Source organism: Apis cerana, linkage group LG10 (assembly GCF_029169275.1).
Source record: "Apis cerana isolate GH-2021 linkage group LG10, AcerK_1.0, whole genome shotgun sequence".
Classification (NCBI taxonomy): domain Eukaryota; kingdom Metazoa; phylum Arthropoda; class Insecta; order Hymenoptera; family Apidae; genus Apis; species Apis cerana.
In genome coordinates, this window is record NC_083861.1 from 10087220 (window position 1) to 10104968 (window position 17749).

Consider the following 17749-nt stretch of genomic DNA (forward strand, 5'->3'; position numbering starts at 1 on the left):
TAACTCGATGATCATTGTGTGACAACAAACTATCAAAAAAATAATATAAAATAACGATCACGGGTGAAAATTATTAAACGATGATTTGATAGTTCTCTGTAACAATTTTTTTTTTACAATTTAAATATATAATACAAATTTTCAAAGAAAACAACGCTACGATAAATTCTATTGAAAAAGCATTGTACAATATAACTGTTTGAAACTCTTCCGAATCTCTCGAATCACTCGGTGGAATTAAAGAAAGTATCTTTCTCTCCGGAGGAACGGGAAGACCGGCAGAAAAGATGCGAGAAAGAATGAAAAGAAATAAGAGCAGAGAAATTGAAAAGAGAGGTGCAACGAGCGACAGAACACCGAGGAACAAAGTGGTAGATGCCTATTGGAGATCCAGAGAGGTGGAACTGCGTTGTTCTTAATGTTCTGTGTCGTTTGTCGTTTCGTCGTGTATCGAGTAGCGGATGGAAGAAGGAAGGAAGAGAGAGGATGAAACGAGGAAAAAGAAAAGGAGAGAAGAGGAGGGAGTGGGGAAGGTTAGAACAGCTCAAATGGGGTGACGGTGACGGTGGTGGCGGTGGTGGTTGGCGGTTGCAAAAGCAATGCCCTTAGTCGCGGTGACCTGGTTACCTGGCCCATATCTGTGCCACCGTACTAGCAATGCTACCCCAAATCCTACCCCTCCTCGAACCAGCTTCCACGTCCTCCTATACTTTCTGCAAGCTCGTCGTGGTCGTTTCCTCCTCTATCACTTGCTAATCCTACTTTCGCGCGTTCATATTTTCCACGATCACTCGTCGTATTTTCGTCCTGGTCATCTTTTGACCATGTATATTATTAATTACATTTTTAAATTATCCCATTTATGGATTACATGCATAAATATACGTTAAATGGGTGGATACTGTAATTTTAAATATAAACTTTTTAATCCCTTAACGATTAATTTGTTTTTTAAATATCCCAATTATAAAAGTTTCCAACTATTTGCTTAATACCTTTTTTGCAACGATTCCTTTTTCTACGTTCCTCGTATTAGACCACCAATCAACGGTTTTAAGGACTTTCCTATTAATTAGTCCGCCTATTGTTTCACTCTACTAATAGGTAACACTTCTTCTCTCGCCTTTTTTCCTGTATTGTTTCACTTAAGTTCGATAGTCTTGAATAAACGATTTCGTATAATACAATGTTCGAGCACCTTTTCTTTCCAGAATCAATCGAAAAATGAGGATATTTGTAATATTGATGTGATAAACTATACAGCTTTCTTTGAATTAAAGGAGAAATTTTTGTTTAAATTCGCATCATATTGATTAAACAAGATTAAGTAACATTAAGCTTATTAAATAAAAAAAAAGATTATATTAAAAATAAGAATAAAATATTAAGAATTAAAATATTTATTTACGATACAAACGGTTAATTAGCATCAATATCATATTATAATACAAATATAAATTCATCTTGAAACGTATTATCAAATGTTCGATGAGTACTTGGAGGGAATGTATGGTTATGACACAATCAAGAAAATGTTGACAAATATTGATTTTTTCTTTCTATCATGATCGACTTTTTCCAATATGCCATATTCGAAATTTGACCGAGTATAAATTTATATGTTATATGTATGCATAGATTTCATTAATGGCTAGATACACTCATATCATATTCGAACACATCCGAATATTTCTAGTTACTTGATTGCTATGCGTCGAATCCCAATTAATTTTGCTTCAGAAAATGAAAACACTGTTCGATTTTCCAGATCAATATTTTTTTAAACGAACCTTTGTTAATTACATACAAAAATAAGTTTTTGTTTTATTTCACACAAAAATTAAAATTATATAAATCGAACTAAATCGGGTAATGGCATCTGAGTGAAGTTGTTTCAGGAAACAAAAGCGATATATCGATATATCGATTAAGTTGTTCGTCTTGTTTAGAGCATACTTCATGTAATTATCTTATTGGGTGATATTAAAATTTTTAATTTTTAATTGGAACACTCATCGAGTCATAAAAAGTTTGCCATGTAACGAAAACAACAAAGTTATATTTAATAATTAGTTTTTTGATAACGAAAAAAATTATCTGATTGTTTAACTATCACTAATGCGGTTTCCCAAGATCTTTGCACTTTTTTTCAAGTAGGTGTAATTTTACGAGTAATCCTCCGACAAACGGAAAAAACATGCAGTTACACCCTTATATCTTGACAGGGCACTACTTCTTACCGAGACAATTGCTTGGAAGACAGCCGGTAGCAAGTGTCGCTTCTGTGGCCGCACAAAGGCTCGAATAACTCCGAACAAAGAGTGATAAAGTATGCCTCGTGAACACAACGTTTTTTCTTTTTTCGCCGTTCTCATCCTGTTAAGTTCTAATTAACGAACAATTTGTTGAGCTTTTGTTTAATTTTTCTTTACAAAACGAAACTTGTGATTCGATTTATATAAATCGTGATACATAGTAAATCGAAAGAGTATGAAAATAAAAAAAAAATATAGTTAATTATTTTTATAGTTTTTTTTTTTAAAAACAATTCAGTTCAATATGATTTTATTAGAATTGATATATTAGGAATATAATAGGATTATAAACAGAGGGCGGCACATATTCGTGTCATGGTCGTTAAGTGAACCCGTTTATGTCAAACGATGTAAGTACTCGTATATATATCGGCCGTAAACGCGTCTGCTTATTAAACTTCTGTATTACGGTATACATACAAGCCGTAATGAATTTCAATGATTGACAAAGAAACTGGAGAATCTTCGATATTCGACTTATATGAAAATTGAAGACTTATATTCTAACAATTTTAATGATTTATATTGAAACATAACCTTTAAAAATGATCGAAATTAATAGTTTAAAATTTTTTTGATTTTTAATATTCAAAGGTAAAAATAATTCTATTCTACTTTTTTTAATTTATCTTATCTTAATTTTATCTTTTTATCTTTCGATATATGAGCAAAAATTACGATTTTTATTGTCCATGAAAAGGTTAATAGATCATGGTATTCTCTTATCTCAAAGGACTGCAACGATGCTGTTGTAGTCTCGTAAAAACTACCCAAGGGAAAGAGAGCTAGCAATCACCGAGAGCATCGTTCGAATCCCACTTGGGACTGGTAACAATCAAGCAGCAATTCCGTTGAAAAAGACAATAGGCATTTAGCCAAACAAAGAGAAATCGTGTGACGAGAATTCGTTAAAAATTCGTGTAATGTATATCAAAAAATCTTATATAAGAACGAGCATTTTATAAGAAGTATAACGTGTTTTCGCATTAATGCGAAATATTATTTTCATTGTCTATAGAACGAAACGATTTTCATTTATATATTTCCTAATTTACTTAATAAAGCAGTGGCTCCCAATGTAGGTCGTAAAATGTTTTTAGGTTAATTAGCTATTTTTAGTAAATTTATTTTTTTGTATTTATTTATCTTAATATATCATAATATATAAATTGATTATATTTTCTACTAGCAATATTAGAATAATCTTTTTGTCATGTATCTCAAAGTGTCGCTGTGACAAAATCGTATTAATAGTATAAAGAATTTAAAAAAGAAAAGAAAAAAAATAAAAAAAATTAAATTTATTTATTATTTTCGCGGCAAAAAAAAAAAAATAAAAAGATTATCGAAATCGATTCAGAGGTCGCGTTGGTAGTTACGTTTTAGTTATTTGCGTTAAAGAGACCAGAACGTGAAATGAGAATCAATAATCGAAAGAATGAATACGGATGCGGTGGCAACGTGATGTAGCCACGTGACTTAGGTTTACCCCGGTGAGAGAATTTAAGGACGTACATTGAAATAACGAATGTACAGATGAATACGCGTACTTATATACATGCATATGCATTGTATAATTTTCTAATTATTAATCGATTTACTGATTTTTTTTTACGGTCAATAACACGAAAAATTCTTGATAAAAAAAAAGTTATTTCTCTTCTTTCAATAATCTCACAATTTTATCTTTTATAGGTTTGTGTCGAAACGAATAATCTCTATGCCTTACTGCGGGTTTAGCGAATGTTTGCAATAAGGATGAAGTTTCTAAACATGGTCGTCCTATTTTCTTGAAATCATTCGTACCTGAATACTGACCGAACTTTAACTGGCTTCGATTTGAAAGGACCCGCGTTCCCTTAGGTATTTCCAGATAGAACTTTTCGAATATTTACGAACAAACGAGTGTGTCTATATTGGAAATATCGCCAGGGAGCTAAATCAGAAATTGAGGTATAACTAAATATATCCGTACCATTCTCAGACATTCGTCATTTCCTTCCATCTTTTTTATTGAATTTAAAAAATATCCACGTAGCAGACAATGAACAGACAGGAAATCGATTCGAGGTGAGAACCATGCGATACACGATACACTGAAAATTAATTTTCTAGGACGTAGAGGAAGAAAAAGAAACTGAAAAGAACGACAAGATGTTACCGGTGAAGATCTATCGAGACGATATTAAACCGAACAAGATAACACTCTTAGAAAAGGTTCCTGGATATATAAGCTGTTATCAATCAAGCTGGATCTTGTAGTAACAAAATCGATTTATTTCCCTTCGCTCTAAAAATTTCACACAGCTATGTAAGTCTATTTAGCTTGTAATTAATAGAATGTTGTTTTTAGAAAAATAAGAAAAAACGGAAAAGAAACGATTTTCAAGATGAATTTCACAAGTGGTTACCTAGTGGTCGAAGGAGGAAAGTTTCTAATTTTTAGGGAGAGACCAGAGAGTAACAATAGCCTCACGGTCTAGTATTCCCCAGACGCTCCTCGCATCATCGATCCTATATAACCTAACACAGTTTCTTCTCTCATCCTCTGCTATGGTATCACGGAAAAACCATGTTATTGCTAACCTTCTCGCTTTCAACGTTGTCTCGAAGAAATTACGCTTTTTCTTTCGATAAGGCGAGGCAAAGAAAAAAATTTGCCACACCTTTGTCGCTTCACTGTGTTTCACATGATCAAATATTGTTTTCACACTCCTAATGTGCAATTCTGACCTTGGCCTACTTTAATCGTCGCCATTCAACATAATCGGGAAAAAACGTTATCTTCGATTAAACAAAGCTTTATTAGTAAAAGATATTTGAATCAAACAATGCTCGTTTTTCCTTTTTCTTCTAATTAAAGCGATGAATGTTTCTTTCATAAGTATTGTTTTCTTGATACGAAAACATTCGTTCTACGATAGAAAAGCCTAATTTCCGTAACACAACCCGTTTCATCTTGTATCTCTGACTATGTGAAAAGGTTCTTTGTTTTCATGGCGATGATAAATGCTTATCATGGTGCAAAGGTAACCGTGTATCTGGTAAATGGGTATGTGGTAAATTTGAAGACATCGTTACAAAACGATACAATATCTTGAATGATCAAACTTCAACACAACGTGTATAATCTATCATTTATTTATCATTTTTTTATAACATCAAACTGAATCCGATATTGACATAAATCGGTTGCAAAACGGTTTTCTAATTCCTGAAAAATTTTAAAAAAAGTAATCTTTTTTAACGATGAAAACTATGAATAGAAATTTGATCGATAAATAAACGGAAATAAGGACAAAGTATATTTGGATACATAAAGGTAAAAGAGGATAATTCGTATAACGTATTAAAACTTTTCCTCTTTTCTACGTTGTTTCACCGTATCGATCGAGAAAAGTCTTTTACCGCTGGGTCACACGGAGACGAGAACCGATTGTTTACGGATTCTATCCCCTATTCTATGTCTATTGAAATTTCAAAAAATATTTTATTCGTTTATTGTTTAACGCATGTATCTACTATAAAAGTTAAATATAATTAGATACAGATATAACGTATTCCCTGTGAATATAGATCATTCATTATATATAGAATGAACAGAGATAGAGATGGAAGAAATAGACTGCGGATAATGAGGACACGAGAATAAAAAGAATTTTATTTCATACTTCTTCTTTGTCGAATCAGTTCCTTCGTCCTAAACTGAAGGAATCTTAACCGAAAGATGCTTCAACCTCTGCGATATTGATCCGTATCCCATCCACATGGAACTAGAACTCTCCTCCAGTTTTCTTCTCTTATCGTTTCTCCCCTACTTTTTACTTCTCTGTTATCCGATTCTCTATACTTTCGTTCTTCTTTTGGTCCTTCAACTTCCATATATGTAACTCTTTCGTTCTCTTTCCACTTTTGTTTCTGCACATCCTTTTCAAAAATTTTATCCAACCAAAAAAGAAGCTTTCTTCCTTCGAACTTTTCTATCTTTAGTTTTAAAAAACTTTCTCATTCAAAAAGAAGAGAAAGAGAATTTTATGGGTATAACTGAAAGAAAGAAGAGGAAAAAATATCATTTCTTGAAAGGAAAACACATGGAATTCAATCGTGTAAATTTATCAAATGAATGCTCTCATTTGTAACAATTTATCGATTTTTTGTTATAAAAAATTTTTCTAATAAAAAAATTTCAATTTCGCAGGTTAGAAGACTATAATATTATATCTATTCAGATTAAAAAATCATTGTGTTTTTTTAAATCATGGAAAATTTGAATAACTAAGAAATTTTCCAATTAAATATCTCGTTGAGATATACTTGAAAATGATTAAAAATTAAAAAAGAGAGGAAAAAAACTTTATTTTGAAGATAGACATAAATTATTAAAACAATTTACTTAAACGTGTTAGGAGCAACCATGAATATTGAAATAAAGATGAAGAGTTCTTACTACATATTTCATCACCTCATCATATACTATTATGTAGTGTTTTCCCAGTCAGGTATCTAAGTATCTACTTAGATTAAGTGAAGTAGTACAGTTATGCTCAGGCACGTGTGTATACATGTTGATTATTCATTATCAGTTACATCTTTAAGGCTTAATTCGAGTCAATTGCTGAGACAATTACATAAAATGATTGTAATTTTTTTTATCGAAATCGGATGATTAACACTAGAAGAAACGGAAAAAATACAACTTTGAAGAAAATTGAAGAATAGTACAAATGATTGGAATGTTTAAGGTATCGAAGGAAAGTGAAATTTTCTTGAAGAGAATAGAAAGTTTTATCGATAAGTTTCTTTTTTATGACCTTAAATGTCCTCGAAGAGCACTCGTCGAAATAAAATAAGAATAGAATGCATCTAAACGTATTGTGTATAGTTCGTGTCAGTCGATATTTTACAACAGGATCTGGGATATCGATTTGGTAACTTCCAGACACGTGGCACTGCCATTACGATCGATATTACAAGAGTATTTCGTCGAAAATATATTCGCAAACTATTTACCTATACTATAGCTGAATTTCTTCATTCGATTTCCAAAACAATGGTCAATACCTAAACAGGAGAAGGAAATTCGCGAGAGAATCGAACATGTATAATATTGGAGGAAGAGAAAATGGAAGGAAATTCTATAAATAGGAATAACAGTTCATGCAGTAGTTCGTAAGTATCGAAGATAGATCAGATAGCATGCACTTTCGACAATTTTCGATTTAATTTTCAATATATTTTCTTTTTTTCTAAACGAAAGAACATTTAGCTAGAATATTGACAACGAGAAACCGAAAATATAACAGTGAAAAAGAAAAATGAAGAAGAAAAAAAGTATCGAGGAAAGTTGATTTTTTCGTAATAGAGGTATCAAGCTTTAATCCTCTTATTTAGACATAGTATGGAAAGAGGATACTTGTATCTGAAAGTGTGAAAGTAGAAGCGAGTACTCTTTGAAATATCGCGTGAAGGAACATAATGTGGAAAAATTGCGGTAAGTATGTGAGAAAAAAAGATTCGTAAAAGTAAATTGAATACTATGATACTACCTTCCAATTTTATCTGAGGGTATGCCATGTAGGTCAGGATGGTTGTTTTCTTCGAGGATTTTCCCAATGCACGATTTTTACCTTCTTGCACTTGTCGTAATATCATCGAATAATAAGAAAGATAGACTATTGTATAGAAATCTGTTTTTTCCTTTCTTAGAGATTGATTTTTTATTGTTTCTTTTGGTGTAAACATTATTCTCTTTTAAGTTTGCTTGAAATTTCCCCTACAAACGTTGCGAGATTTTTCAGAAGAAAAGCAAGGAGAAAGAGAAATGGAAATCGGGATAGAAAATAAGATAAAAAGATCGAATGGAAAGGATAAGAAATTTAAAAGATTTTGTGCGATTGAAAGGATGTTTCGCTTAAGTTTCCACGAAATCTTGACACGGAAAGAAGCTGTACAGCACAATTCTCGAGCACTCGTAACGTTAAAGTAGAGAGTAGAATAATAGGTACTTGAAACAGTTACGAAATGGCAGCTCAGCTAGATCTCGCACGCGAACTTCTTCTCGAATGAAAACTATTTTGATGTTATTTTTATATGAATTCTATGTGATTAAAGGAAACGAAGGAAAGAAGAATAAAAGATGCAATAGTATTTTGCAATGATAATGATAAAATATTTTTTTAAAGATTGTACGATGGAGAGCAGTGATTGAGATACTGATTAAAGTAACGATCGACCGTATTAAATCCTAGCCAAATATCTAACTTGGAATGATCACAATCATAACCGTATAGTGATAGTGATTCTCTAAACGAAAAGTTTTAACAGGGATATCTTAGACACGCGATGGCACGTTTAAATTACGTAGAACCCAAATACAGAGTAGTGAATCTGCAATCGTAACAGCTCTACGCCCGTGTCTATAACGTCCCTCTATTGGCGTTGAGTAGCTACCGAGCGAGGGCAATCTCGCTATTGATTGCACCTTGCATCCTCCCGCCCCTTTCTCCTGCCGCGATCCCCTCTCCGCGACCATCCTTCGTCCATCCCAACCCTCAGGGCAACCCCTCCGATTCCTCTTTTTCTCTACTACTTTCCTCTTTCCCTCGACTCTTTTCGATTCGAATTTGCCCCAAGCCAAGGGCCGAGAGACGCTCAGGAACGCACATTTTATTCTTTTATTTCTTCGACGCAACATACGGTTTCGATTATTAACTTTATACAACAGAAAGTGATACCATTTTTTTTTAAATTACAATATTACAATACAATTTGTTTATAGAAACAAAATTTTACCCATGTCTGATTATTTGAACTGTCGCTGAATGTCATTAACAACATATAACAATCGTGAATAGCTTTAAGAGATCGAAGTATGAAATCGAATACGAAAAGAGAGGAATCTATCCTGTGTACTTGAATAATACGAAAACTTGAAACTGATATATTAACTTTTCACTTAATTTAATATAATTTAACTTAACCTAACCTAACCTAACCTCACTTCACCTCACCTCACTTCGTTCCGTCTTCCGATTGGCCGAAATTATTACGGATTTTTATTTAGAGATATCGAAGAACAATGTATCGACTCGCGGTGACTCGCCCCAACTCGCACAGCGACGATCCCACTTTGACGTCTTGACGTCAATTTTGTTAATTAATTCGCCTTCATTAAAACGATCGATCGAGAGACTCGGGTTGACACGTTAGTTACACTTCACCACCGTGAAAACTCGATTTAACCGCTTAAAGATTTATCGGGGACAACCAGTCTCGTTGACTTGTTATTGCAACGAAAAATTTTGCGCATTTATTGCACATATTTTTTTCGATAATAAAACTAAGGAATTACAATTTTAAGAAAAATAATTTCAATTCCTGTAAGATTGAATTTACGATTTGGAAACTAGAAATATTTTGAGAAACTTGAGAAATGCAAGTTTTTGGTTATGTTACAGTTAATGCGCAAAATTTTTTGATATTCCAAACTGTGCATAACTTGAGTTTCTAAGTTTAATAAATTTTAATAAAATCTATCAGCTGATAGATCTTATTTTCACGCCACACGTGACATATGTGCACAATTATGATATTACCAGTACGCTGAAAAGATAAAAAATTTTTGATCCATGATAGTAAACGTGATTACGCTAATTGCAGGTCGCGAAGCTTTTATGACGCATTTACAATCGATACATTCAGTATGAAAGTTGAAACGACAGAGCAACGAAGCCATTGTTTTCTCATAATGTATAGCGACTGCAATCGACACCCGATACATCACTGTATAAAAGATTAAAGTTTCAGCGGGGAAATATCACGTATTGCATTATTTTGTATTTATATTTTACAAAAAATTATCATAATAGATATATATTTTAAAAATAATATAGCTTTTATATTTTTCATTTAGGACTTTACGATAATTTATAATCTACAATGTCATGTCATGTAATCGTGCCTTCCATAGAATCCAAAGAAAGTATTTTTATTTTTAATCGACAATTGTTACAAATAAATTTCTTAAAAAAAAAAAATAAACAACTTTATTTCAGGAAATTTCGTTACTCGATGATACGAGAGAACAACTTGGAAGAATTCCGTTTAATTATTCAATGAGCATACTTGACGAGAAACATCGATGCGCACAAATGAGGGGAAATTCCGGACAAAGGAGGATATATAGAACGCGTATCGGAAACGAGATACTCGAAGGAAACACCTAGCTCATCGGGATAATAAGGAATATGCTGGTAGAGTCACATTCATCCGCATAGTTTGTTACCAATTACCCCAAGTGTCCACCTACATCGAATTCTAGACGAGAACCGAGACACCAACACCGTGTCGTTGAATAACATGTATGCATAACTTGCACAGGACACGCGACCTATACATTTATACACGCGCCTATCCATGTGGATATGCAGAGATATATACATACGAAACGAACGAGGAATAGGAGTGGCCGTATACTGCATCGGACAGCTTGCAACTGCGTATATTATTCATCGGTAATAATCATTCTCCAAAAATGTAACCAACCATAAACAGCTTTTTGTACTATCGTACAAAACGATCTCGACCGAAAATCGTTGTTATTCTTGCCATTGAATTCGTGTCGAATATTTTATTCGTTTATTATTTGACAATTTTAAAGAGCGCACGAACGTTTCGAAGCGATAACGAAGGGAAAGAAAATATTCCAAGTTGTCGAGGAGAAGTTCGTTTGGTAAAAGGTGGGAAGAAACTTAATCTTAATATCGTGTATCGTATATCCTCTCCACATTTCCCAACATTTTTTGCAGCATCAAGTTTCCCCCAAGGAACGTTCGACTAAATTATTCGCTTTCTTCGGCATCTCTCTCTTACCCTTTCCCCCCCTTCTACTCCCTACTCCTCGCAAAACGTTTTTTCATTTCCCGCCCAAGTTTTTCTTCCCACCTACCACTCTCTCATTTTTAACTCGGCAACGTCGCCTGCCTGATTTCAATAGATACATTTCCAATCGTCCCCTTATTTGGAATAAAACCATACTCCGTGGATGGAGGAATTAGATTGATATTTTTCACGTGTTTTCAATACAATCCTTTTTTTTTCTATCGAAATTTATAGTTACTCGTAAGTGTTAATTCAAATGTTGCAAATAAGTCGTGAGCAAACTAGCTGCCATAAGCAACCGGTTTCGCCAGCGACGGTTGACTATACTTGACGTTTAATCATTAAACCACTTCGTGCGCGTCAACGTATTCATACGCGCGTGTATGTACATATGTGTACATATCTACATACATAGCAAATAATGAACGATTAGATTGGAGAGGCGCGACGCGCATTTCGTGTCGTATTATTTTTCTTTCTTTTTTTTTTTTTAACGAAATCAAACGCGAAACGACAATCTATTAACAATCTTTCTCTCTTCAACAATTCACGTTACATCAACAATAGTCTATGAGTGATTATGTTAACCGAACAAGCAGGGATACACTTCTGATACTTTCGTTCGAAACTTGGAACCCGATCGCAAGTTTGACGTGCGTTACGTTCAATTTCCAAAGGTAATCGTTATCAAACAAACGATCCGTCACTCGGACAGCGGTTTCGAGAAGGGACAACGGACCATTAACAAGGTTAGGATTTCCCTCTGCCTCTGACAATCCGTGTGTATACTTTGCCTACTATCTCTACGTATATACATAGAAGTTCAGCGAAGCAACATACGCGTAAGCGCCGGCGCTAGATTCAGAGGAGAGAGTAGCAATGACCTGGCTGCCTGCAACTCCAGCTGCAGCTGCAACTGCGCCGGTCATCCTGTTCCGTGCACCTGCACTTGCGACCTTTCAATCCTCGAATTCAAATCCCGTTAAATCCGACCGGATGGTGGATCGCGATTTCTTTAAGAGTCGCCGATGATTATTTTTAATCGTCCATTTTTATTCATTTCATGTATCTTAATGCAGCGGATAGAGTGGTAAAAAAAAAAAAAAAAGAAAGCCCGTAAATTGAAAATTCTCGAGCAAGGTTCCATGCCATTCTGAATCGTGTAAGTAAATTTCAATAAGAAAAAAAAAGCGATAAAGGATAAAAGCACGACACGTGACTGATAACGTGTGACGCAATGTTCAACGCACTGGAATATCTGGAAATTGATTTTCTATACGATAAAAAGGGAGAAAAGTGTGAAATTAGGTTAAAAAATAATTGCACAAACTGGTTGGAAAAAGTTGAAATCGATAAGGAGGGATGTAATCGAATAAGAGGTTGGCGGACTCTTTGGAAATTGCTCGATCGATCGAATATCGAACACGAGGATCGTGTTCTACAATAGATATAAACGGTCTCCAAAGATTCTCGAGAGAACGGACAGGTTTACACGATAAATGAAATTCACGTACAAATCTATGTTATTCCCTAAAGTATGTTCAGACAAGGAAGGGGATCGATCTCGTGAGAACGTGTTCCGTAATTAGCTGTCTGAGAAACGGTCCAATTAATTGGAATGCGAGATACGTTAAGATCCTCGATACCTTATCCTTACGTTGATTTATAATTAGATCATTTTGGTCTATCGGCCCTTCCAGCCTTCGACCGAGCATTAAGACCGATTCAATCAGCGATACGAAGTTCCATTTTCGTTCAACGAAAATTTCAAGTAAGTTATAAAAAGAATTAACAAAAGAGACGAAATTAAAAAGAGACTGACTCGTGTATCGTAACCGATATCTTATCGTTGTCTAACACATTTTTCCTCCCTCCAATTTGTAGGTCAACGATCCTTCAACTTTCATCGAACCAACGAATTAATTAATTCCCCTCCTTCTTTTCTTCTTTTCTTCTTTTTTTTTTCCCCTCCCCAAACATTTTATCCGTTTTATCGAAATGAAAAATAATGTAGCACGCGCTCCAAATGTACATAGTATAGGAAATAAAAATGTGGAGTAAGAAATTTTCGACCATAATCCGTGACAAAGGGAGGCACGTCACGCGTTTACATTATGCGGATCGAACGATCTCTCTGGAGGGAAGGGAAAAGAGATGGAATATACATCGAAACAGGTTGCGTCGGGCAAAATATGGAAATTGAAATAACGAACGAAGAAAACGAATCATCGGCTCATACATATGTATGTAAAGGATAATAACACAGTGTCTGAATTCGACATTAACTCTGGAGCCGCAAATGGGGCGAACGAATGGCTGTGCTAATCGTTTAAATCGATATCGCGCTCGAGTTGGCATCCACGTTGCTCGAGCGCCTCTTCTTCCGTAAATTTCTGTCGGCTCGAAAACTCTCGACGCGAAACGGCGATCAGTCGGAAAAAATTTCTCTAGCCACGTTTCGGATTAAATGCCCCCCCCCAAGAATTCTCCAAGAGAAGAGAGGATATGCAAGTATATCAAAATGTCATTAACGAGTAATCAAATCTACAGTTTTGGCAGTGCTTTCGTGCGGGCCTTGGCTATCGAGAAACGAACGGACCAGAGACGAAATAATGGATTGGTTGTACGTGCAACGAATGTACAGGGGAGAATATCTCGTAATCTCGAAACAAAGACGACTTGGCAAGGATTCGTTGAAAAAAAAAAGAGACGACTCGCGATAAAAAAAAGGAACGAAAATACGAAGAAAAAAAGGGAAGCTAAGAGAAATTGAATCCGTTCCTAATTGCGGGACATTCCATGACCAAACGCTTATTAGCGTTGATTGTGAAAGAGGTCGTTCGCCAAGGTAATGCACGTTCGATGGTAACGCAACTCTCTTGCCAACTACATTCCGCCTCGTCTGGCAAACCGTTTCCACTTTCTTCCCTACGTGAAAATACTCGAAGGAAAATGATTCTTTTTTTTTTTAGCTTCTCGTTTATTAATATATATCGGGAACCGATATTACTTGGCAAGACGTTTGCGACCGATTTACCTAGGTCAGCCAAGGAATAGTTGAACTATGAAAAAAAGAAAAAGAAATATACATATATATATATATATACATACATGTGGAGAGAATGGAAAAGAAACGAAAAGAAAGAGAAGAGAGTGCAGCATCTCTTACCTTGCAGTGGGTGCAGTTGAAGATGACGGAATAGGGCTGTGCACAGTCGTATCGCGCGACCACTTCCTCGAACCCACAATGCAATTTTGCGGCTAACGTATCGACGTGCAACAGCTTGTCCAGGGCATCGGCGCACTTCTGGCCACCGTTTAGCACATTCTCGAGCGGACCACCCTTGCCAGGTGCCAGGGCGTTGACCACCGCGTGATCGCAGCAGTGCCGCAGACGCAGCCCGCTCATGAACCAATATCGATTCTCCCTTGGGGTTAAAGTACTGGCCCGGCCAAAATCATCCCGACAGATGTTCCTCTTATGCGACTCCTCGAGATAAAAAAGGCACTGTTCCGGAACCATTCGCACGCCCTCGCCATTTTCTCCATCGTCGCCTCTTCCCTTCCTCTCACTCGCGCCCTCGCCGCTTCCCTCCGCCCCAAAAGACTTGATCGAACTCGAACCGAACCGTCCCGATTCAACCGCCTTCTCCTCTCTCTCACCGTTCGACCAATAACAATTCCCGCCGACCTTCACCTTCTTCATCACCTCGAAGAACTCGGCATCGCCCCCTTTCCCCCCCGAGCTCGCCACGCAGGGGAGAGGGCAATTCTTCGGCACCTCCGGTGGATCGCAGCTAGCCTGAAGATCGGCCGGCGCTGGGCCAGCCAGGTCGCAGGCCGACAACCAAGGATTTATTTGGTTCACCTTCCAGCTGTATTCGTTGTAAGGATGCGTCGATTCGGTCTCGAAAAGGAAAGCCTCCCGATCCCTGTACGCCGATTCCTCCACCTCCCGTTGCTCGCGAGCCTGGTCATCCTGCTGTTGCTCCTCGTGTCGGCGACGATGATGCCCACCGTCCTTACCACCGTACTGCTCGACGTCACGAACCAACTGTTCACGCGTTCCCTGCTCCCCTTCGTCCATCTGCCGATAATGTTGCCTCTGTTGCTGGTATTGCTGGTGTTGTTGCTGCTGCTGTTGACGTTGGTGCGCGGCGACACTCGAGGATAACAACAGGGAGGAAATTTGGGTGGCGTTGTGCCGGGGAAGGTTTTGCACGAGGGATGGATTATGGGTGAAATCGGGGATAAATTGTCCGGAGGGATTCGCGGAACACACCACCGGGCAAGCCAATAGATACAAGATGAACAGCAATCCGTACTTTCGGCCGCACCAATTATTATTATTATTGTTGTTGTTGTTGTTACTCGATACCTTTGTTGTCGTTGGTCCGTTCGTCGAGAGTTTCGTCACGTTCTCGCCACTTCCGTTGGTGATCGGGTTCCGTTGGAACCGGGCAGTGTAGTGGCTCTCGCGTTTCCCGCCGTTTACACTCGCGGCGCGCACCTTAACGCGCGTACGACTACCTCTCCCTCCCCAACAATTCAGCTCACCGCGATCTCGAAATTTTCGATAACGTTCTCCCTCCTCCCCACAAATACCTTCCACCACTTGGCTCGCCTCGTACTCGTCCCTACTTCGTCTGACCCGGCGAAACTTGGTCTCTTCTTCTTCTTCTTCACCTCTGCGCTCATCCTCTCCGAAACGAGCGTCCCCGGCCTCGGAGGATGACGCGGCACGCGACTCGTCCTTACCATCGCGACAGCTCTCGATATCGTTCTCGTCATTGTAGGCAGTGTAAGAAAATGCATCGACTGAAGGAACGTTCGTGACATTCGCGATACAGATTCGAGAGAAATTGACGGATTCCCCGAACGGATTCGCGCGATCCCGATCATCGTTCTTCCACCTCGTTCTCGGTTTCCTGCTTCCGTTGTAACAAGATCGTGACCTCGATTCTTGGGACGTCGATAAAACAAGATCGTCGGTGTAATGCTGCTCGATGCTGCTCCCATCATCGTTCTCGTCTTCGTCGTCGTCGCCGTCGTCGCCGTCGTCGTCGTTACCGCCGCCGCCATCGTCACCTTCCTTTTCCTCGTTTTCGACGTTGAATCGATCGTTCCCTCGCTGTACACGACATTCACCGCTTTTTTTCTGCAAAATATTCGTGAGCGTTCGAATGCGCGCGCGCACTCCGCTGCGGTAAACCGAGTCGTAAGAGACACGAAAGGCAGTGGCGTTTCTGGTTTCGGATCCGTCCCCGTGCTCGACCGAGCAACGATGAACCGACGAGGAAAATCGACGGTGATAGGCGCTACCGATAACATCGGCGGGATCTCGTTCCCGCTGGAGAATCTCGGAGCGACGAGCGAACCTCGGGACCGACGAGGCTCGGAAACGAAAGAAAGATATTCCCTGTGCGGTCTCCTGGCGTAGGAGACGATGGAAAGGCAACAATCTCGAGGACGAATGGTGGATAGCGGCGTTCCCGTTGTTCCAATGGTACGACGTAGATGGTCCCGTGAATTGGGCCGGATCGAGCCGCATGGACACAATCTCGGGAACGCTAGCGTCCCCGGTTTGCCCCGGCGACGACGACGGCGACGTCGATCGTCCCCGTCGACGGTCCACGCCGCAAAGTCGCCACGCGAACCGATCCCTTTCCCCGTCGTCTTTCCCCCACCGTTGCCTTTCCGCTGTTGACAACGACGCCGATGATCCAAACTCGTGATATCGGATTTGTCGTCCGGATGATCCCTGTTGCGATCGCGCGCGTATCCGTCCTCGTTTCTGCGCTGCAAAAGGCCCCGCATCGCTGCAACCAAGGATCGAGGCTTTTCTTAGCTTCGCGCGTACGCCCCTCCACTCCGTCCTTTCCTCTCCACGACCTCGTCCACGTTTCTTCCGTTCCCGCGAACGGGTCACCACAGGTGACACCGACGATTCCTTCGCTCTCTTTCCTCTCCGTGCACCGCTCCTCACCCTCCTCGGTGGTAAGGTGGTGGTGGTGGTGGTGGTGGTGGTGAATATCGAAAATGCGAAACAGGACACTCCTCTTGGTACGAGTAGCACGATACGTTGGCGATTCGGGCCTTGTTGGTTCCAACGGGAAGATTCGCGATGCGAGTCCTCTGTCGTAGTCCCGGTGTTTATCGTATAACCGATACACTTGGTACGATCGAACTTGGTTGGAAACAAGGATAGGTTCGGCGAGTTGGTACTCTCGCGGATTATCGAGACAATGTTGTTTTCGAGACGACTCGTGGTTGGTGTCAGCCCCGCACGTAGATATCCCGGAGCCGATAGCCAGATGACAGCTGTCCGAGCGGCCCGGGTCGGCGGGGCCCTTAGAAGTCCCCCTGGAGGAGGCGGCCTTCTCCACGATCCCGGGGATCTCGATGATCTCGACGGTGATCCGCGAACCAAACGGCCAACTCGAACCGCGCCAACGGTACGGGAGAAACACTGAACGACGACTCGCGCGGCAACGAGAGTAGCGGCAATAACAATGGCGTGACCACGCGTTCCACGCACTCGGGATTCTCGTGCC

The 17749-nt window shown here is 38.8% G+C and overlaps 1 protein-coding gene and 1 long non-coding RNA gene across 17 annotated transcripts in view; one reads left to right on the top strand and one right to left on the bottom strand.

Annotated features, from left to right (window-relative positions):
* Positions 1 to 16746, bottom strand: part of LOC108003023 (uncharacterized) — a 31831-nt gene extending 15085 nt beyond the window's left edge. Inside the window, exon 1 of the mRNA XM_017065081.2 lies at positions 14365 to 16746. Coding sequence (XP_016920570.2) covers positions 14365 to 16746 — 2382 coding nt within the window. The remainder of the gene's footprint in view (positions 1 to 14364) is intronic.
* LOC108003024 (uncharacterized) lies at positions 1330 to 11378 on the top strand. 16 transcript variants are annotated; one of them, XR_009831388.1, is made up of 8 exons: positions 1330 to 2153; positions 2226 to 2329; positions 4011 to 4268; positions 4431 to 4626; positions 6514 to 7484; positions 7573 to 9912; positions 9975 to 10135; positions 10228 to 11378. It is a non-coding gene; the product is annotated as an uncharacterized LOC108003024 (long non-coding RNA). The 16 variants fall into 16 exon arrangements; XR_009831389.1 differs by having other exon boundaries at positions 1331 to 2665; positions 10228 to 10567; positions 10636 to 11378; XR_009831387.1 differs by having other exon boundaries at positions 1339 to 2665; positions 7573 to 9519; positions 10228 to 10296; positions 10370 to 11378.
* Positions 16747 to 17749: the final 1003 nt, after the last annotated feature.